Below are 21,661 nucleotides of genomic sequence, written 5' to 3'. Positions count from 1 at the left end.
ATGAGCCCAGTGAAATTAGGAGCAAGTGTGACACCTACCTGCGGAAGTGGGAAGGAAGAGTTTGAGCCTCGAGGACACTGAGAGGCTCGGTTATTGACTAAAACCGATTAAACCCTGGAAACTACCTGGCCTTTACTGTGTGCTTGACATGCTAGTCTTGCTATCCTCCTTCTGTCCAAACCTAACCATGAGTGTTTCACATCCAACGCGTCATTAAGGAGGCTCCAACATTAATGATATAACTGGCCAGTGTGCTCTGAAGCCATAAATGCATGGTTGCGTCCTTTTAACAGCTTTGCCACGCCTTGGAAATAGTAATGAGCTCTAAATTTGGCATAAAATCGAACTCATTACTGGAGTTCGCCACCTGATTGCTTTGCTTATAACACGTTGCGGTTTGAAAGTAATTGGGTTAAACGACTGGGCCTCCAGTTATGCCGTTGTTATCATATTCACCTTCATAAGTATCCTCCTACTGCACATGTAGAAAGGAATAGGAAACATAGAGCCAGAAATATACATATATTCAGTAAACTCTTGCCAACATCGTTGGCCAAACCCCACCAAAATGTAAATATTTGGGTAGACCTAAAAGGCTCTAGGCCTATCTGTTTTTCACTCGAGAATTTGAGAAATTTCGACATGTTCTCATGTTGTATAAAGTTGAAGTGCTCTTTTTGTATCGAAAATGTAATTGATCCACCTGTCACGGGATAAAAGAACACAATCCCATCGATAAATACCTCTTTCATTTTCCATAATGTGTTTCTCTTTCAAGCCCTTCTGACACATTTTATAATAACAGTTGCCCCCCCCCCCCCCCCTCTCCCGCTCCCCCCCAGAATAATCGCTGCACACGTGTATTTTTTTCTCATAATTTACTTCAAAGATAGTGTATTGTCCATTTTAAATACAAAAATGCTACATTAAATATACATATTAGTCTTTAATACAAATAGACTCAGGCGACTGCAGCGATGAAGACCATTCTTGTTACATCTTTAGGATTAACCATTCAGAAACTAAGATTTGAAGATAAGCATTTACTCAGAAAATAACTGTTCTCAGAATTTTCCTTTATTATTATTATTATTTTTCTTATTTTTTGTAATGCAACCACAAATAATAAATAAAAGTCTGATGGATTTTTGAAAGGGATCAAGGTATTAAATGTTTGACATACCTTTCTTTAGTTCATAAGGGGAGTCTTTACAAAGATCTACCTGCGTTTGGCCTCTGCCTTTCTGGCTTTCTCTTACCAAAGCTTCTGCTCTATTTAACACAGTCTGGTTTAATCCATTGAAATGTGCCGTGGAGCCCGTGCCCGAGCCGTGATTGCTGTGACTGTGAAGATGTCCAAAGCTGCCATAGTTCGTGTAGCCCGGGTAAAAAGGGGACGTGTAGTAGATAGGCCTGGATAGGACTGTGCTGTTTGGGAGAGGACACTGTGGGGAGGACCGTGATGGTGACGCTGCATTGGTGGTGATCACTGTGCTGTGACCCATCCCATGGCCCTGCAGCCCGTCGCTGCTGCTCTTACACCTGTCGGAGGACGTTGCGATCTCAGCCAGGGACCAGAGTTTGGGTTTAGGGGCTGATGGGGAGGAGTGAATGACAGACGTCACGTTGCTGTTTACCGTGCCCGGCGCATGGCCCATTTCTGACGGCTTGTCTTGCACAACGAGCTCGGTTCCTCCCCGAGGCATGGCGGATGGAGACGAGGTGGTGGGTTTAGCAGACTCGGGTAGTAACTCTGTCCGATCCCCCTGGTCTTTTAATTCCGAGTCGCTCAGAAGGGGATCCGTTTCTTTGCCATGATTCTCCTCTTTAAATCTGTCGCACACTATGTCCCCCGGGTTCAGCAATTTATGATCTGCGGTGAGAGAGAAACAAGAGTTAAGTTACTGTGAAAAAGATGTATAACATTGACATAAGATACAGATAGGCTACCAATATGTTATAGGCGCCTAATTCATGCACTCATGCGTTCATATTTGTGCATATGCTAATTACCATAATAATAGGCCTAGTTATCATAATAAGTCGGCTAATAAATAATAGGCCTGCAAACAACTAGGCATACAGCTACTGAAAACCGTGATATTAATGATTGTGTTTTAATCGTAATAATTATCATTAGGCGATACACAGCCCAGTCCACCAGCTGCAGCCCGCCTTATTATGCAGTTAAAGATAAATCGAATGCTAAACACTTTACGTCACCAGCAATTTTCAGCACATGATAAGTCAAACGAGGGGAGTTCAAGGTGATTATTATTTAAAGCAATTGTCCCATTATAAATAATATACCACCATTAACCAGCAATTCATTTTGCGCCCTGAGTGGAAACGACTGCGATAAAAAATTGATGATTTTTCTACAGACCTGACTCTGTGTCTGTCGAGTCTCCCTTGTCTGTCGGCTTGCTAGGCTCGTCGTCGTCATTCTTTTCCAGATCGATGTTCTCGTCTTCCTCCTCGTCCTCGCTCCGGTTTCGTGGAGTCCAGGTCATCTTGTTCTCCTTCTTTAGCCTCCTCCTGGCGTTGGCGAACCAGGTGGAAACTTGGGTGAGGGTCATTTTGGTGATGATGGCCAGCATGATCTTCTCCCCCTTGGTGGGGTAGGGGTTCTTACGGTGCTCGTTCAACCAGGCTTTGAGAGTGGCGGTGGCATCCCGGGTCGCGTTTTTTCGGTATGCCGGGTCACCGTAGGGGTATGAACCCAGGGGAGCAGCGTAGGGGTGATATCCTATAGACCCAGCCATGCCCGTCGTGTGGTCATAGGGAGAACTCTGAAAACAAAGCCGTCGAAAAGAAAATGCTTTTCAGATAATTGTCATAACAATTAAAACATTACAAAATACGTTTCAAACAATAACAAGGCACCATAATAAACACATACAAACACAAATACACACACACATACACACACACCTCTGACGTTTAGGTTGGTTACAATACATCAAACATCAGATTCGTCAGCAATGCACTTTTTTACATTTTACACAGATGGACATTGTTCTCAACTTTATTTTTCTTTGTGCGTTTTTGTATTCAAGATGCGCCTGTCTTTCTGACTGTAGCCACCACAAAGTAATCTATGCGTAGTGAAAGCAACCTCATTTACAAATTAGATGAAGCATTAGCATCATGCGTAACAGGCCTACCATGTCTTCTCTTCTCTTCTCATCATTCTACCAAGACAGGATTTTACTATCATTATTTCCCACTATTCTTCAGCTGGCCTACATACCTGGTTTCATTTGAGTATAACTGCGTGCTCAACTCACATTCATATTTAGAACATGTTAAATATTAGGATCTGTGTTCCCAAGTTAACGAACATTTGGTCAATGCCCATAAAAACAACCGAGTAGCCCTAAATATACGACTTTGTAATTTCTCATAGACTAATAAAGACCTTATCCAACAAATAACTATAGAATATAATATGTGTTCTACCGAGGTTGGGAGCTTGCTGTTTGTTATTGTATGCAAACTGCTTCAACACAACGACCTATTTCATTGTTCATTATTTACAGAAAATTGCATTTATCCAAAGAACAATAACATGCTAATTAGCCTAATTAGTTATTTTGCATGTTCCTCTTTGCATCAAATGGTTGGGCCTATTTACAACTAACTTACCCAAATGTAAAAGAGTCATCAGCAAAATACAGACGCACGCTAAACCAGAAATACATTTGCCTCATTTGTACCGTGCTTAAATTCTACACATAGGCCTACCAACAATACAATATAAGATTTTCCACCTTTTTTTAAAACTCGGCAATTTTGAGTCAATGCTCTCTCACTCACCACGTATGAAGCGAATGTGGCGGCCGCTCCCGCCTCCGCACTGTACGGGAGATGGGAGTTGTACCCGGGCGAAGCGCTGGTGAACGCGGTAGTTCCGGCATAGGGAGCAAAAGCAGAGCCAGATGAGGATCTACCAAGTTCTTCGGTCCTGGGTCCCGATATAACGCTGGTGCTGTACGCCGGGCATGAATACAGCGCCAAAGAAGGGGATGGCTGGTACAAGTAGCCCTGAGGATACGCCATGGTGAAAGCCCCGAAAGTAACCCACTTACTTGCGCACTTTTCCTCTTTATTTTCTCATGCACTGTCCGATTTCAGTCATAGGAGTCTCGTATCAACAGACCGCTGTCTGTTCCCCCTAAATTATTGTAGTAAAAAGTAAAAATATAAACAAATACATAGACTTAGATATAGATTTTTAGTCGCTGATAGTCAGCTACAACTGACCGTTGTGTTTGCTAGCTGCACTCTATTTTTCCTATCTCTCTCTCACTTGCTCACTCTGTCTCATGCCGTGCAGAAGAAGTTTTTTGCCTTCCGATGGGGGCTTTGCTTGGGAAAATGTCCTGCCAAGATGCTAAGTTAGAAATTGAGGATTCTGACGCCTACTACGTTCTTCACGCTCCTCCTATCCGGGTGTAGTCATCGAAGGAAAAGGCAAGCTTATGCTGGGTTAATACCACAGCCCTGCCTATCTCTCTCTGTCTCTCTCTCTCTCTCTCCCTCTCCATGTTTTCTTTTTTTCTCCCCGCTTTCCCCCCTCCCTCTCTCCCTCTCTTTCTCTCACTAACAATCCCTCTCCCGCTATTTCTCTATTTTTTTTCTCTAACAAGGCTCGATGCTGTAGGACTCCAGTGCGCCAGCCCCTGGATGGCGATATCATGCGAGCCAGTAGATCAACTCCAACTTTCTTCTTATTCTAAATACACGAAGCCGTCACTTTCACACTTGATCAATAACAAATGGGCTGTTGTCTGACAGGAAGAGCTTTCCAGATACTGAAGGGATAAAAGCGATCCATGTTCTGCATGCTGCTCTTCTTTTTTCCATGGTTTATGGTTTATTGTTTCTTTTGAGCGCAAAACTTGTCTTTTTGAATAGATGCCTCGTAACAGCCTAACTGACTGTCGGTGATCCTACGTGCCGTAAATTGAAATCCGCAACGGGAGCTAAAAATGGGCGACGGTTTTTGATTTGGATTTATTTTGTGCATATCGACATTCTTACGCCAGACGCATTTTGCGTTGTTAGGGTAAGACATGGCAAGAGCATGCACAAATGATGGCGCGAATAATACACAGTAGAATATAAATATAACCTTTATCCCAAACAATTTAGGTTTGGCTATTTGTGTAAACGTATGTTTTTTTCTTAACCAGCAATTTGTAATATTAGCTGAAATCTAGGAAGCATTCCACTCAACTGTGGGATAAGCAACTCTTAACGTGTGACAGCTGTTAACTGAAGCGGCTGCTAAATAGTTTTCTCCATGGATCCAGGAATAAACCAGTCAGATACACTCTCGCTCTCTCTCACCCCGAAAGTCATAAAAGCCCCAAGCGAGGACAGATTAGTACCATATGAACTACAGCAAATCCGCTATGACCACTGGATGTAATCTCCTTTGATGCCACCAGATACGTTTCTCTGCAGAAATATGCATAGTCCCGATTTATTTCATATATTGCGCTTATCGGCCATTATGGATATCCAGATTTTTCATTTCAGCACAATGGCTTTTTACGCACCTGTGCCATATATTAATAACTCCTGAATTATTTATTACATTATCATCAATATAATGACAGGCCAATATTAATAGGCCTAATGATAATACAAATATGTATACTAGTTAGGCTATACTATATAATAGTATTTATATTATAATAATATTGCACGATTTATTTTTAACTTGTAATAGTTTTATATTTAGAAAATACATTTTAGACTCATATTTTAACCACAATATAGGTATAATAATGCATATCCAGATTGAATTTGTTTTTGTAATACAGACATCCACAGGCCTTATAGTCACAGTGCTGATTGTTTCTGGCTTTATAGTTCAAATCTCCGATAAACCGAAAGGGATCGCTGTAGGCGCTGCTAAAAAGTGTGTGCATAGTGTCACGTGTTCCTACGCTTTGAAACCCTCTGGAGAGCAGCAGAGAGTGATGACGCTGGTACAGTGAGCCAATGCAGAGTTGGGGAAAGGCAAGAAAGATACATACATGAAGAGAGAATAATGATGGTGACAACGGTACTAGAATACCTACTTTTACAACCACCCGCAGTGCTATGATAGCCAAACTAATTATTGTTACCCCAACAGTTTTTCTTCCTCATGTTCTTGCAGCAACATCTATAACAACACACGTATATAAGGTTCAGGATACTAATGTTGATATTGTTTATACTAGACCTACTACATCTATTTTTGAAGAAAAAGTAGAGGTCTAGAAATAATGATATCCTACTCTACTGATGATGATCAGTATAATACTATTAGGCCTACTACTAATAATAGTACTACTATTATTGATAACATGTTGCCATTAATAAACTGAAAGCAAAGTCAAAATATTTTATTTAATGGTAGGCCTATGTCAATGTATTTCCCTTTTGAGCAGGACTACAATAGATATGTGCCATAAAGGTATATGCTACTGTTGTTTATAAATATTTTTTAAATATAGACTACAACGAACTATTAGCCTATAATTGATATTGTATAATATACCAATTAATCAATAATAATCTAAGTAAACACCTACTCAAGTGTAATTGTACTTTTCCCATTGAAGTTGTCATGAGTGCCCGCAAGGGCTTAAGCGACATTCATTGCATTATTGGCCAATTATATTTACTGTTCTTCAATGAGGGACGTAAATGAATGGCCAATGCTCAGTCACTCATCTCTGAATAGCATACCGGTTACCAGGGATACCGAGAGAGGAGAGCGGTATTTTGAATGACGTCAATATGCATTGATACTCTATTATCGACAATAATGACTTCCAGGCACCATACGCGCATGATAAGAGGTCTATTCTGAAGTAGGACGAGGAGGAGTGTGTGTGTGTGTGTGTGTGTGTGTGTGTGTGTGTGTGTGTGTGTGTGTGTGTGTGTGTGTGTGTGTGTGTGTGTGTGTGTGTGTGTGTGTGTGTGTGTGTGTGTGTGTGTGTGTGAGAGAGAGAGATCACAAGGAGCGGGAAAAATACTTATTGCTCGTGCTGAGGAAAAGGTAGGAAACGGATCATTTTCCTTTACAGAAATATACCCTTGCTGAAGTTGAGTGCACTCTCGCTTTTTTAATCGGTGATAATATTATAATAGAGCATAATCAAATACATGGGATGAAATAGTTTTCAAGTAAAGGCTACTGTCTGCATGTTATAAATATGTCATGCCACTTTGAAGCTGTGTATGCACCTATTATATATGTATTTCAAATCAACTGTATATTCTACTTATATTTAAATATATTAAACGGCATAGCTGTCAAAACATACGTTTGATTAGATATAGAAAAAACGGACAATAAATTGACATATCCTATGACAGGCTCCAGCATGAGCTTTACGCACACTCTGCTGGGCATCATTGACTAGAAGCTATTCCAGGTGTCTTACACTTGTTAGACTTTTGTATAGATATGAAAAAGCAGTACAATTCAGACAGCTTCTGTAGGACTAGTCCACACTGGTCGAGAAACCAGTAAGAGCAGAAGAGAGAGCCCAGCGGTGGAGCAAACCAAACATGCATATGAAGGATGAAGCATCACAGTGAAAATGCCTGAGGGAGCAGGCGTAATCTAATTTGGATTTAGAGACTATTATTAGAAAGCATTAACTATTGTACTAGACTAATTGCCTCTCGCGTTCATAGAGATGATGGTTAAGTTTAATTAAGTTGGTTAACGTCAAGCGCTTGACAGATTCCTTCGTTGGCACAAGGTCAGGTATGCTGTGCTCTCTAGAAAGCGTGGTTAGTTGGTACCTACAGGAGGGAAACCCGCTTCAAGTATTCATAAGAATTTAGAAGCCCTTCTAAATATGTGTCCTAAACCGATTAGTAGACACCAACTTTTCTTTGTTGTATTATCTGTGGGCTTTTGCTACTTGGAAGCCAATTGAAATTCAAAACAGTTTCGCTCCCAATGCTTTGGGGAGATCTGCTGCAAATAATGGATGCTATTTATTTTTGACCTTGCAGTTTTTTTAATGAAATGATTAAACATACGTGCACTGCGTCCCTCGACTGAACAACTGCACTGAATTTGCGGATCCTATTGCTGACAATAGCAATTCATTTGTAGGTGTCGCAACATTATTGTGGCTATACAACCTACTAACTAGTTGTAAAAGTATTAGTGATTGAATCATCACTACTGCTATTTATCTGGTGTCATAAGATGTTTTGGGGATACTTCATGAAATATTATGTTATTATCCAAGTTATCAATATGAAAATATTAAAAACCAAGATAATACACATTGTGTTGTTTTTGTGTATTTTTGTTGTTGGTTCATTTATTATTTAATGTATGCACCCATTTACTTATGCAGTCATATCCAAGTATTTCTCTTCTTTATAACTTAACTTCCATTTTGTAATGTGGTCAGAAGTCAGCAGTGTGTACGGCCATCTTTGTTGTGTGATGTCATGCTGCTATCCAGTTTTACTAGAGATGCCTACAGATGGTGGCATGGAGTTCACATCAGACTGATATTCAGGTCACACTCCTTTTACTTCAAATGTGAACCTAACTATATTTTCTGACCAACATTTGAAACAAACATTTAAATTACAAAACAGAAATTTCCCATTAGGTCTTTGTTAGTGTATGTATTGTTCATAAACAATTATATAATTACATGCAATCACTTGAAATAACTAGTTTAATAACATACTTATCGCTATAGTATAGACCAGGGCAACATTTCAACTGATTTGGTGGTCCCCTTGATATATATTTTTTCTAGGTCACTTCTGTCTGTGTCTGTCTGCCAATCTGAATTAAGATGAATGGGGCTAGAATGAGTCCACTCCTCTTTCTCTGGAGCCTGTCCTCCCCTCTGCTCCCCTCTACCCCAGGCTGAATGGAAGGGGCTGGGGTTAGCTAAGTGTTGAAATGATGACCCTATTATCACCATGATGAGAAGCCATTCAGAAATCAGAGATATCAGGCAAAGATTGGGCCCTTCCACCCTTTCTTCTCTCTCTCTCTCTCTCTCTCTCTCTCTCTCTCTCTCTCTCTCTCTCTCTCTCTCTCTCTCTCTCTCTCTCTCTCTCTCTCTCTCTCTCTCTCTCTGGCATCCCACTGCCAACTGTGCAGATTATGATTGATTTGCTTGAGACGGATTGCAGGAAGCAGACATTGATTTTTCAATGTCTTATCAAAAAATATATTTACAGTTGTATCCAGCTTTTCTATGGGTCACCACGTCCCGTCCCATCCCACCCCACTCTGTTTTCTTTCTAAAGGGATAATACACCCTATTCCATGACAAGACAAATTACCTGTAATTTTATTTTAGAAATGAGTCCATAGCTCTAGCGACTAAATTAATATTGATTGGGCATAATGAAGCCTGAGTAAAGTGAAAACAAGCTCTTTGAGGCAGGCCTGACTGCATGGGCTCTGCTCTTTGGTGAACCCACGCCACCACTGTTATTATGCTATTATGTGCACTGTGGGAGAAATAATGCACATTTTATGCATATTATAGACTTATGATGATCCGCTTACCAGTTGTGTTGTTAGCCTAAAGATCACAGATGGTCCATGCTCATAAAGTGTACTGTATTCATCCCCCATTTCTACACCTCTCACTGGTCTAGGTAAACTGATTCAGGATCAGAGGGAATGTCTGTCTGTTGTCTTAGCAGATTTAAGAAAACAACTATTATGGAGGACTTGTTATGATAAAGCTATAGGTTCCATGTGGTTGCCGTTTCATATGCATATATATGACAACTCCTTTGAAGCTGTTGAGGTGTTCAACCTGAAAGGCCTTGAAAAGGCACAGCTCCGCTAAATATAAATCAACTAGTGGAATGATGATATACTGCACATCAACCCAGTCTAGTGGGGGAGTGGGTTTTACCCTGGATATTAGCATTTTACTAATCCAATAGAAATTGTGTGAGTGAGAGTTGTGGATTGGCGGTTGGGTAAGACGTTAGAGATGCTGCTTGGTTATGTATGTGAAGGGTAATAGAAGCTGATGAGGTTGATGATAGATCACAGCCCAGGTAGTGTAAACACATTAACCCCTCAGGGCTGCCTGGTTATGTTGTGTACATGAGATATTTCCCATAAGCCCCCTTTCTTCTCATCCCATCAGCCCACTCTTCTTCCCTCCCCACCCTCTTCACCCTCTACTCCCTCCCCGCCTCACCCCTCTCGCCTCACCATTCTTCTCCCCATCAACCGCCTACCCTTCCTCCTCACCCTACTAGTTTGGAGCACAAACTACCACCAGCCGCACCAGTAGCAGCAGCAGCTACGTACTATAATCTGTCAACATGCCCTTTAATAGGAGCTAGTGAGAAAACAACACATCCTAGTTCCCAGTTCCAGTTGTGCTGTTGATCTCTTGGTGCAGATGTCAAAGAACACACAGAGAGGAGAGAGGAGGAGAGGAAAATAAATGATCCCTGGAGAGATTGGAGCATAATTAAAAGTGTATTTTAATAGGCTTGTAATGCGGAAGTGAACACATTCCAGTCTTGTTGCCTTAAGTAGAGGGCGAGCTCTGTGGCTGGCTGATGGTTGGAGGAGGGCAGTGGGGTTCTGCTGAGGGAGCTTGTAAACAATATTACCCTGCCCGTTATCAGACAGGCAGGCTCCGCTTGGTGTCGGTCACTGGCTGCACTTACAGTAGGGCTACAGGACTGTGTTTGAAATGGCACCCTATGCCCTATGTAGTGCACTACTTTGGTCAAAAGTAGTGGACTAATAAAGAATAGGGCTTTGGTCAAAAGTAGTGCACTATATAGGCAACAGGGTACCATTTTGGACACACCTCAGCACTTTGCCCTCGTTCTTTCCCACACACCCCGTTCCATTATGTCTTTTGTTTCCCTAAATGAGGTCTTTTCATCCAGAACAGAACACCACCTCTCTCTCTCCACCTCTCTCTCTCTGTTTTTCTCTCTCTCTGATTCTCTCTCTTTCTTTCTCTCTCTCTCTCTTGCTCTCTCTCTGTTTCTCTCTCTCTGTTTCTCTCTCTCTCTCTCTCCTCTTTCTGCCTATAGCCACTCGGACCAGTTTTGTCTGTCTACCTCCTACATTAAACCCACTACAGACCCAGTGGTAGGTTACAGTGAGAAAAGGGATTGCAGGGCCTTGATTTGAGGCCTGTACACTGTAATCAAATGAGCCTGGTTAAAGACCAGAGTAGAGCAGAGTAGGAGGAGGAGTAGTATGTTCTGCTATACATTTCAGTGCAGCGATGTTGCTTTTTTGTGTTTTCTAAGGGAGGCCTTTGATGCCATATCCTCTTACCTTTGTAGTCCTAGCAGCCATGTTTCATAAACACACAATGGAAACATCCTTGAACATTTGAAATGTAGATTGCTCTCTCTCCCCGCCACTCTGCATTCCGCACGTGCCCAGTCGCATTCTCCCTCTCCTTCTCTCTCCCAGCTCTGAGGTATAGAGTTACCTCTCCCACTGCCTGTGATACACTTACTGGTTTTACAGTCAATCCCCTCTGTTCTGTGTGTCATGTATAATCTGCAGAAACAACAATGCCCACATGGTTTTCTTCTCTGTAATGAAGTATGTATTCCAGTGCAACAGTGGCGCTGTGTTCTCTGTATTCATTACAGTGGGTTTTTGTTTCAGGACAATAACCACCAGCCAGCAGCTTTAACACACTGTGCTGTATGATTAGTGTGAGGAAGCGCCAGGTGTAAACTGACAGCAGAATGTGATGTAGGCGTTGTTGTCTGTATAATCACGTCTCTCTGGATATTGTTTTTATTGCACATCAGTAGTAAGCTATGTTTACTAAATTGTTGTACACTGTATAAACAGAGGCAATAGTAAACTTGAAATCGTTGTCCACATTATTGTCTTTGTAATCAATTTGGTTCCTCAGTCAGGCCCTTTTTTGAGAGACCGACAGCACACAGCACCTGACACACCGCCCTGGGCCCTGGGTGATAGAGCCAGACGCAGAGCTCCTCTCCTTAATGCCTCACACCACAGGTACTGTCTTACGTCCTCTCAATCCCCTAGTCAAACCCCTCAGGTATTTTTTCCTCCCCAGTGAATGTCCATGAGGTGAGTTTGTTTCCCTTTGCCACCCGACTCTCAGCTCAAGGCCCAGTGTGTGTGTTGTGGTTTAGGAGTTATCAGGTGGTGTCTATAATCCCACAGTCCATCCTCCTCATGACTCTCTCCTCTCCCCCCTTATTTCTCTGTGATGTGTTTAACAACTGGGCGCACTAGCTATCTGCGAGTACTACTCACCTTTCAGCTGCCTTACAGGCACATCTGCTGCATGCCGTAGTGACTAAGACTGAGACGCCATAGCTAACCAGCTAAGGTAAACACAGCAGGGAGATCAAAGGAAAGGCAGTCTGCAGGCTCGGCTGCCGCTACGCCACCTGAGTGTGTTGACGGCAACGCACCGGAGCGTGACATGACCTGGCAATGGAGACGCCTTTAGAGTGGAATACCCACTTTGTGCCATTTATTTTGATCCAGACCAAAACAAGCCGCAGGCCTAATATAGTTCTATATATGTGACATAGTTCTGCAGATACGACTCAGTTAAGTTGAAAAGTGTTAAATTGAAAAGTGTTATGTTGAAAAGTGTAAATTGTTTTGTTGTTATAGTTTCCTAGAAGGTATTGAAGGAAACATATTATTGAAATAAAATGTAATCTTGTTTGAAAATACTGTACTATCATTTGCATAAAATAGGATATGAACGATACTGTTATTTTATAGACGTGCTTTATTTGTGTTGACATGTGACTCCTTCGTCCCTGATGCAAATGAAACCTAAACATTAGTGGAGGGGAAGGCAACCGTGGCACATAAAGGGTTCTCTGAGCCTCCAAACACTTTTAACAGACAACTATCACTAATCACTCCCAGTGCACTGTGGCGTGTAATTACTCTGCCAAACGTTTGCCGTTCAGAGTTTAGCACCGGGAGCCCTGAACTGCGCTTCCCTGTCTGTCGTCACCATGCTGGGTGTGTGTGGTGGGAGCTGTGGGGGAGGCTTTCTTCCTCTCTCTCTCTCTCCCTCTCCCTCTCTCTCTTTCTCATGCTCTCTCTCTCTCTCCCTCCCTCCTCCCCCTTTACCGCGGGCTGGAAACTGAGCCTCCCTCTCAATATTTAGAGAAAGGTCCTCCACGTGGGAGAGGAGAAGAGGAGAGGGCTGACTGAGGTTGGTGCTTCCGGCTTTGTGGGCGCCTATTTAAACAGGCTTTGAAACCTTAGCCATCCGGAGATCAGAAATAGCCTTATTGACTGGGCCCAGGAGTGAATGAGCAGACAGGGTCCGGAGAGTTCACCCTGCAGAGCTGAGCACAGGGGACGCATGCTAGAATGCTCTACAAAGGGCAACAGACATTAATTTTACATTAGAGAAAAATAACAGCACTGGGGATTATTTTTAGGGTTTTCAATGGTTTCACTTCAGGGTTGAATTACCACTTTGTGTTTGGATTATTTCTACAATTTACTGCTCATATTGTTTTAAAACCCCAGCATCCCAGAATATTACTTTAACCCCCCCTCTCTCTCTGTCTCTCTCTCTCCGTATTTACTTTATTTAACTAGGCAAGTCTGATAAGAACAAATTCTTATTTACAATGACGGCCTTTTACCAAGGAGGTTGTCTGTCTGCTGTGTGTGATGTGTCCTCTATCTGTGTGAAGGCTGATAAGACGACACGATACAAATGCACTGTGAAGGAAGCTGACTGGAGAGCAGGTAGGGAGTACAGAGCAGGGAGAGGAAGCTGACTGGAGAGCAGAGCAGGTAGGGAGTACAGAGCAGGGTGAGGAAGCTGACTGGAGAGCAGAGCAGGTAGGGAGTACAGAGCAGGGAGAGGAAGCTGACTGGAGAGCAGAGCAGGTAGGGAGTACAGAGCAGGGTGAAGAAGCTGACTGGAGAGCAGAGCAGGTAGGGAGTACAGAGCAAGGAGAGGAAGCTGACTGGAGAGCAGAGCAGGTAGGGAGTACAGAGCAGGGTGAGGAAGCTGACTGGAGAGCAGAGCAGGTAGGGAGTACAGAGCAGGGAGAGGAAGCTGACTGGAGAGCAGAGCAGGTAGGGAGTACAGAGCAGGAAGAGGAAGCTGACTGGAGAGCAGAGCAGGTAGAGAGTACAGAGCAGGAGAGGAAGCTGACTGGAGAGCAGAGCAGGTAGGGAGTACAGAGCAGGAGAGGAAGCTGACTGGAGAGCAGAGCAGGTAGGGAGTACAGAGCAGGAGAGGAAGCTGACTGGAGAGCAGAGCAGGTAGGGAGTACAGAGCAGGGAGAGGAAGCTGCCTGGAGAGCAGAGCAGGGAGAGGAAGCTGACTGGAGAGCAGATCAGGGAGAGGAAGCTGACTGGAGAGCAGAGCAGGTAGAGAGTACAGAGCAGGAGAGGAAGCTGACTGGAGAGCAGAGCAGGTAGGGAGTACAGAGCAGGAGAGGAAGCTGACTGGAGAGCAGAGCAGGTAGGGAGTACAGAGCAGGAGAGGAAGCTGACTGGAGAGCAGAGCAGGTAGGGAGTACAGAGCAGGGAGAGGAAGCTGACTGGAGAGCAGAGCAGGTAGGGAGTACAGAGCAGGGAAAGGGAAGGAGAAGGAAGGGGATCCCATAATGACTATTAGCTGGATTTCACGGGCTGCCTCTGATCTCCTGCTATGACAGGAGCCTTTATGAGAGGGTGGGTGTGCCAGGATCACAGCCTGGTTCCCCCTGTCCTGTCTCAGAGTATAATGACAGACACACACACACACACACACACACACACACACACACACACACACACACACACACACACACACACACACACACACACACACACACACACACACACACACACACACATATGCAAGCACACACACACACATGCAAGCACACACCAGCTGTACAGTGGACGATAGGACGCTATACAGTGGCTTGCGAAAGTATTCAGCCTCTCCTTGGCATTTTTCCTCTTTTGTTGCCTTACAACCTGGAATTAAAATAGATTTAAAAAAAAAAAAATCTTACTGTGGAACAAACAAGAAACAAGACAAAAAAACAGAAAACTTGAGCGTGCATAACTATTCACCCCCCCCAAGTCAATACTTTGTAGAGCCACCTTTTGCAGCAACTACAGCTGCAAGTCTCTTGGGGTATGTCTCTATAAGCTTGGCACATCTAGCCACTGGGATTTTTGCCCGTTCAAGGCAAAACTGCTCCAGCTCCTTCAAGTTGGATGGGTTTCCGCTGGTGTACAACAATCTTTATGCCATACCTCATAGTCTCAATTGGATTGAGGCCTGGGCTTTGACTAGGCCACTCCAAGACATTTAAATGTTTCCCCTGAAACCACTCGAGAGTTGCTTTAGCAGTATGCTTAGGGTCATTGTCTTGCTGGAAGGTGAACGTCCGTCCCAGTCTCAAATCTCTGGAAGACTGAAACAGGTTTCCCTCAAGAATTTCCCTGTATTTAGCGCCATCCATCATTCCTTCAATTCTGAGCAGTTTCCCAGTCCCTGCCGATAAAAAACATCCCCACAGCATGATGCTGCCACCACCATGCTTCACTGTGTGGATGGTGTTCTCAGGGAGATGAGAGGTGTTGGGTTTGCACCAGACATAGCGTTTTCCTTGATGGACCTGTTTGGAGAACTTCTTGGTCTTCATGGTGCTGCTTGCTTGGTGGTGCCCCTTGCTTAGTGGTGTTGCAGACTCAGGGGCCTTTCAGAACAGGTGTATATATACTGAAATCATGTGACAGATCATGTGACACTTAGGTTGCACACAGGTGGACTTTGTTAAAATAATTATGTGACTTCTGAAGGTAATTGGTTGCACCAGATCTTATTTTGGGGCTTCATAGCATCACTTTTCAGTTTATTTTTGGGGGGGAATTTTTTAAAACAAGTATTATTATTTTTTTTCACTTCACCAATTTGGACTATTTTGTGTATGTCCATTACATGAAATCCAAATAAAAATCAATTTAAATTACAGGTTGTAATGCAACAAAATAGGAAAAAATGCCAAGGGGGATGAATACTTTTGCAAGGCACTGTACAAGATGTTGATTTGATTTGATTTCTACATAATTTTTCTGGTGTGTTCTTATTATTTGATCATTTCGCTGTCATTCATTGACTGACCATTGGGGTGAGGTTTTGGGGTGAAGTACTGTAGGTCTTTCCCAGGGCAATAGATATCATTTTTTTGCTTGCCATACGGCCTATCCATTTAGAGAATAGTGATTATTTTAGCATGTAGTACAATGTAAAATGTCTATCATTATCTTCATTTGAAAAGTACATTTGCAAGATATCGTTATGCCATTACACCACTAAATTTACAGAGCTTAATTTGAATGTCTCTCTCAGTAGCTGTGATATTGTAAAGGCTTTTCAGAAAGCTCTATTTTATCGTTGATGTAGTAATTCCACTTCCTCAGTGGGTTGCGACTAAAAATACAGGCGGGATTAGCTTCACGACCAGACTATCTCAGCAGGCTTTGATAACATAATGGGAGCTGGCTGCGCATGCTAACAACCATCTGATATGGGTTCATAACTCTACAAAACTACACAAGATACTTCAGGGTTTAAAAAAAGTATAAAATGCGATGATCATTTTAAATTCTCAGGAAAAAATTATGTGTGTCTCTTTCCATGTTAATTCCTTTGTTGAGGCATATTTTTAAAAGATGAAAACACTTTCTTTACTGACTTTCTATTTTTCTTCTTTCTATTCTGCACAAATTAGCTACGGTCCTGGAGGGCAAAATGAGAGGAGGTTACTGGAACACTATGTGTTTAATTAATTGAAAAATGCTCAAATTGCTTTTACAGTTGTTATGTGAAGTGAAAAAAAGGAATCCATGTTGCCAGTACTCAACCATAATTAGTACCCAGGGGAATGAAATATTTTGCATTAGCCATGTTGCACCACTTAGGACACAAATGTCTATTTTAGCTATGAAAGCAATGCTGCCTTAAGTGCAGTGTCTGTAGAAGACAGCTGTGGGGAGCTGAGGGGAGCAGGCTGGTGTATTTCACTGAGACACCCCAGTGGTCTGGGGGACCGGAGGGGTCCTTCCACATAGGGCATGCAGAAGAGATATGGCAGTTGAACTCCCATGGGTTAAGCATTACTCATAGTATTTAGGTTTCTAATTAGACCGCGGGACTTCGTCCATCGCTGATGGTCTCAATGGGAACAAATGAGAATCACCCCCATTTTGAGAGAGAGAAAGAGAGAGGGAGGTGAGAGATTGAGAGAGAGAGAGAGAAGAGAGAGAGAAGAGAGAAAAGGGGAGCAAAAAGGGACCAAGGGAGAGAAAAGCCCTTGTTTATTCAAACTTTAACTAGACATTGACTTTACAGTAATGGTATCAGTGGTTTGTTGTAGTGTTCTAGAGAGGGAGGCTATGGAGCCTTAATGAGTTGTGGCTGTGGTAGACGATGGCAGGAGGGCCATGAAGACCTACAACCAGCCCCATCTTTAACTGTCCCTAATGGTTTGAGGGCTTGAGGTGACAGTCAACTGGGGTTCACGGTACGCTAGGCCACCTTGCCTGGATACTCCGCTATCTGGCTGGGGGATTCTCCTCGATCCTCATCTTTACCACTGATTGGTCTGTATGTAGCTAGCTAGCTTAGGCATCAACAGCTGACCACAGCAACTGCTGGACTTGTCAAAGTGCATCAGGTTACCAGCTAATGAGAAGTAATAAGGGTTATCCCAACATCACAAGACATTGATCTTCATGCACAGCGGGATTTAGAAAGGGAGTCAAAGAAGGTACTTTAGAGATTGGATTTGGAATCTGAACCCTGTTTTCTGTGTGTATAGTGGAGGCTTGAGGAAAGACAACATAGTGGTAATTAAATGTACTGACTTTGGACAGGGAGCTGAATGTTTTCACAGTGTAACATATCTGGGCTCAACAGAAATTGATCTCTTGGATTAGACACCAGAGGGGACTACACAGGCAATTACCACTCTAAATGGTATATTCATCCAGAATAACTGTTGTCAGATATAGGCCTTGGGCAGATACATAATCCACTGTAATCTCCCAGTGTTGTGACACTCTCACCATAGGGTCAACACACCCTGAAGGCATTTATTCAGCTTGTATCTTACTTGTTGTATAAAGGGTTTATCTGTGCTAATGTGGCCATTAAAGTTAGATTTAAAATAAAAGCCTAATGGTTTCTGGCTGTAAATCATGTTCTGCATGCACAATACAACAAGCATGTAATACTGATTTAAACCAGTTTATTATCAGAAATTTCTGAAATTCAATTCTTAGTAGTTCACTTGTTAAAAGAACATTGAAAAGCCTCCACCATCCCATAAAACAATTTAATCTCAAGATTATTAAAAATGAAAGAATTAGTGAAGAAAATCCATGCGTAAAATTACTGTCCATTCTACTTCAGGCAACATTTCCCAACAGTGGGAAATATGTTAATTGGGGTTCCTAAAGTAGTTTAATCCTCAGGTTATTTAATTTCCCCAAATAGCCTGAGTTGCATTGGGACAGCAAGAAATGAACGAAAGCCCACTGCCTGAAAACGAGAGAGAAATCCAATGGCCTGAGAGAAGGGGAGAGAGTGAGAGAGAGAGTGGTAGAGATTGAGAAAAACCATAGTTCCAAAGGTACAGCAACAATTCATAATGATCTCAATAACTGCCAATGGAACTTTCTACCACACTGTCTTTCCCAGAATCCCTGGTGATATTTGTTGTTCTGAGACCACAGTGCTAACCGCTCATAACAAGAACCTGGCAGAGCCCCAGAGTTCAGGGCATTGCCTGCTAACAGTGCCCTCCTTCCCCCATCCTAGTGTCCACAAACAGTGCCTTCCTTCCTCCTATCCCAGTGTCGACAAACAGTGCTCTCCTTCCCCTTATCTCAGTGTTCACTAACAGCACATTCCTTCACCCTATCCCAGAGTCCATTAACAGTGCCCTCCTTCACCCAATCCCAGTGTCCACTAACAGTGCCCTCCTTCCCCCTATCCCAGTGTCCACTAATAGTGCCCTCCTTCCCCCTATCCCAGTGTCCACTAACAGTGCCTCCTTCCCCCTATCCCAGTGTCCACTAACAGTGCCTTCCTTCCCCCTATCCCAGTGTCCACTAACAGTGCCTCCTTCCCCCTATCCCAGTGTCCACTAACAGTGCCCTCCTCCCCCCTATCCCAGTGTCCACTAACAGTGCCTTCCTTCCCCCTATCCCAGTGTCTACTAACACTGCCCTCCTTCCCCCTATCCCAGTGTCCACTAACACTGCCCTCCTTCCCCCTATTCCAGTGTCCACTAACACTGCCCTCCCACCCCATGTCTGCTCCCAGTGCCCCATTGTGTGAAACCACTGACCGTACGGCTGCTCTCCTTTCTCATCCAGCCCAGCAAATAATGTGGAAAAGAAAAAAAAGAAAATGGATAGCCTTGAAAAGAACAACCAAATCAAGTTGCCTCGCTGTTGCAGACTGTTCGAACTTGAGAGAGGACAATGCAAGTGCTAAACCATCCGTTTGAATGCTGCAGCGGATCCTTTGAAGAGCAGAGCAAAGCAGAGGTCTGGACAAAGCAGAGGTTTGGACAAAACGTGTTACAAGTTAACACAGTACAACAATCAACAATCACTGACATTTGTTGAGAAGTTCATGCATATTTACATAAAACAAAATACCTCATATTGATAATGGAAGTTCTGTAATGTAGTATATTTGGATTTTGGGAGAATAAAAGTCTAGCTTTGAATCTCCACTGCCGTATTATATTATGGTGGGGACACTTGTTTCCTAAATGTGGCCTGAGAGGGAGATTCTCAGACACATGAGGGAAACCTGGTATATTTACAGATTTATACTTTTTCTCCCCAGTTGGTAGTTACAGTCTTGTCCCATCGCTGCAACTCCTGTACGGACTTGGGAGAGGTGAAGGTCGAGAGCCATGTGTCCTCCGAAACACAACCCCGCCAAGCCACACTGCTTCTTGACACACTGCTTGCTTAACCCAGAAGCCAGCCACACCAATGTGTCCAGCTGGCGACCGAAGTCAGCATGCATGCGCCCGGCCGCCACAAGGAGTCTCTAGAGCACAATGGGACAAGGACATCTCACCCTCCCAAATCCTCCCCTAATCCGGACGACACTGGGCCAATTGTGCACCGCCTCATTGGTCTCCCAGTTGTGACCGGCTCAGACACAGCCTGGGATCGAACCCGGATCTGTAGTGACGCCTCTAGCACTGAGATGCAGGGCCTTAGACCGCTGTGCCACCCAGGAAGCCCTTATTTACAGAATTAACGACACACTCCATCCACCACACAGCAGCTGTCTGCTGCACTTAGCTGATTGAGAACTGGGCCTGTTCTGCTCTCCCATTTGTGGAGCCTTGCCATTGAACAGTTGGGCAGGTTGATGTGTGGTTAACTCTCTATCCTGACGGACGCTAGAAATCAACACTGACACTCCCATGCAAACGCAAACACTTGTTCAGGCAGATTGGTTGTGTCGGGACCGGATACCAGAATACCTCTTTTGTTCGGTGTGTGTTACTGTAAAGTTGATTAGGCCAGTTGTCTACACAGTACACTCGTTATATGGGTAGTATCTAAGCACTGGAAGTAGTTAGATGTTAGCTGTGTAGCATTTTAGTGTTTAGCTCTACAATATATTTTCTATGTTACTGAACTGAGTGAATATATTCAAGGCTTGTTTATTACACAAGGTTGTAAGTTTTGTTTTCCAGTAAAATGTTTCTGTGTTTTGTTCACTGCAGGCAGAATTCACAGAGAGTGAGAGAGGGCTTCAGGCTATCCCCACTCGCAGCTAGCAAAGTTGTTCTCCCCGTCGGGACTACAAGAACACAATGTAAGTAAATAGATAAACCATAACTTATACTCTAGATAAAACTTACAGTACTTCAGGTATTTTCACTAGGCACTTTAGAGATATTTATAATTTTATATACTTGAATTTTGTGGATGTCACTGTATATTCACCTATCCCATATCCATATGTCTGTGGAACGCTATGAATGCAAAGCCAGACAGTAAGCAGTATATCATAACATATAATAGGAATAATGTCCCTTTGATTTTTGGAGTTCCGATCTGAACACCTGTCACTTTTTGGCAAGGGCACGCCCCAGCACCAGGTCTCTCCTGCTGGAGTTGGGGGAGGGTATCTGTGTGTCTCAGTGCCTCAGTGTGTGTGTGTCTCAGTGTGTGTGTGTGTGGTGTGTGCATGTTTGTGAGTGTGTATGTGTGTAAGAGGGAAGTAGAAGATGAAACAGCCGTCGAGGAGGTGTTGATCACACAGCCAGACAGGGTGAGTGACAGACAATACCTGCTGTAAAATTCCCTCACATCTCCGCTGATCTGTATTCATAGATCTTGTCTGCTCCGCAGCACCAAACTGTACCCCACACCAGCCAGTTCCTTTAGTACGCACCGCCCCACTCCTCACACTCACTTCACTCCTCAACTCACGTTAGACCCCTCTCCTTTTCTTCCTTAAGTATTTACCAAGTCTTTGTTCTCTGTCTAAATGATAGCTCTGATCACTAGCTAGAGAGGCTGAAAGAAGCTCTCTCTCTCTCTCTCTCTGACAATATGGACTTTCTTTATTCC

The 21,661-nt window shown here is 43.3% G+C and overlaps 1 protein-coding gene across 1 annotated transcript; it reads right to left on the bottom strand.

The window, feature by feature from the left end:
- Nucleotides 1–861: 861 nt before the first annotated feature.
- irx5a (iroquois homeobox 5a) lies at nt 862–4,500 on the bottom strand. Its single transcript, XM_014127327.2, has 3 exons — nt 3,820–4,500; nt 2,387–2,792; nt 862–1,873 (listed from the first exon to the last, which is right to left on the bottom strand). The coding sequence occupies exons 1-3, from the start codon at nt 4,060–4,062 to the stop codon at nt 1,167–1,169; spliced, it is 1,356 nt and encodes a 451-aa protein (XP_013982802.2). The 5' UTR covers nt 4,063–4,500; the 3' UTR covers nt 862–1,166.
- Between the last annotated feature and the right edge of the window lie 17,161 nt (nt 4,501–21,661).

This window comes from Salmo salar, chromosome ssa11 (assembly GCF_905237065.1).
Source record: "Salmo salar chromosome ssa11, Ssal_v3.1, whole genome shotgun sequence".
NCBI classification, from domain to species: domain Eukaryota; kingdom Metazoa; phylum Chordata; class Actinopteri; order Salmoniformes; family Salmonidae; genus Salmo; species Salmo salar.
This window is presented reverse-complemented; position numbering and strand designations above follow the sequence as displayed.

What these genes read in the sequence shown, in the direction of transcription:
- irx5a (XM_014127327.2), bottom strand. Translation starts at nt 4,062, where the DNA reads ATGGCGTATCCTCAGGGCTACTTGTACCAGCCATCCCCTTCTTTGGCG. An exon ending in CCACATTCGCTTCATACGTG is followed by an intron (nt 2,793 to 3,819) that starts GTGAGTGAGAGA and finishes CTTTGTTTTCAG; the next exon opens with AGTTCTCCCTATGACCACAC. An exon ending in CTCGACAGACACAGAGTCAG is followed by an intron (nt 1,874 to 2,386) that starts GTCTGTAGAAAA and finishes CTCTCACCGCAG; the next exon opens with ATCATAAATTGCTGAACCCG.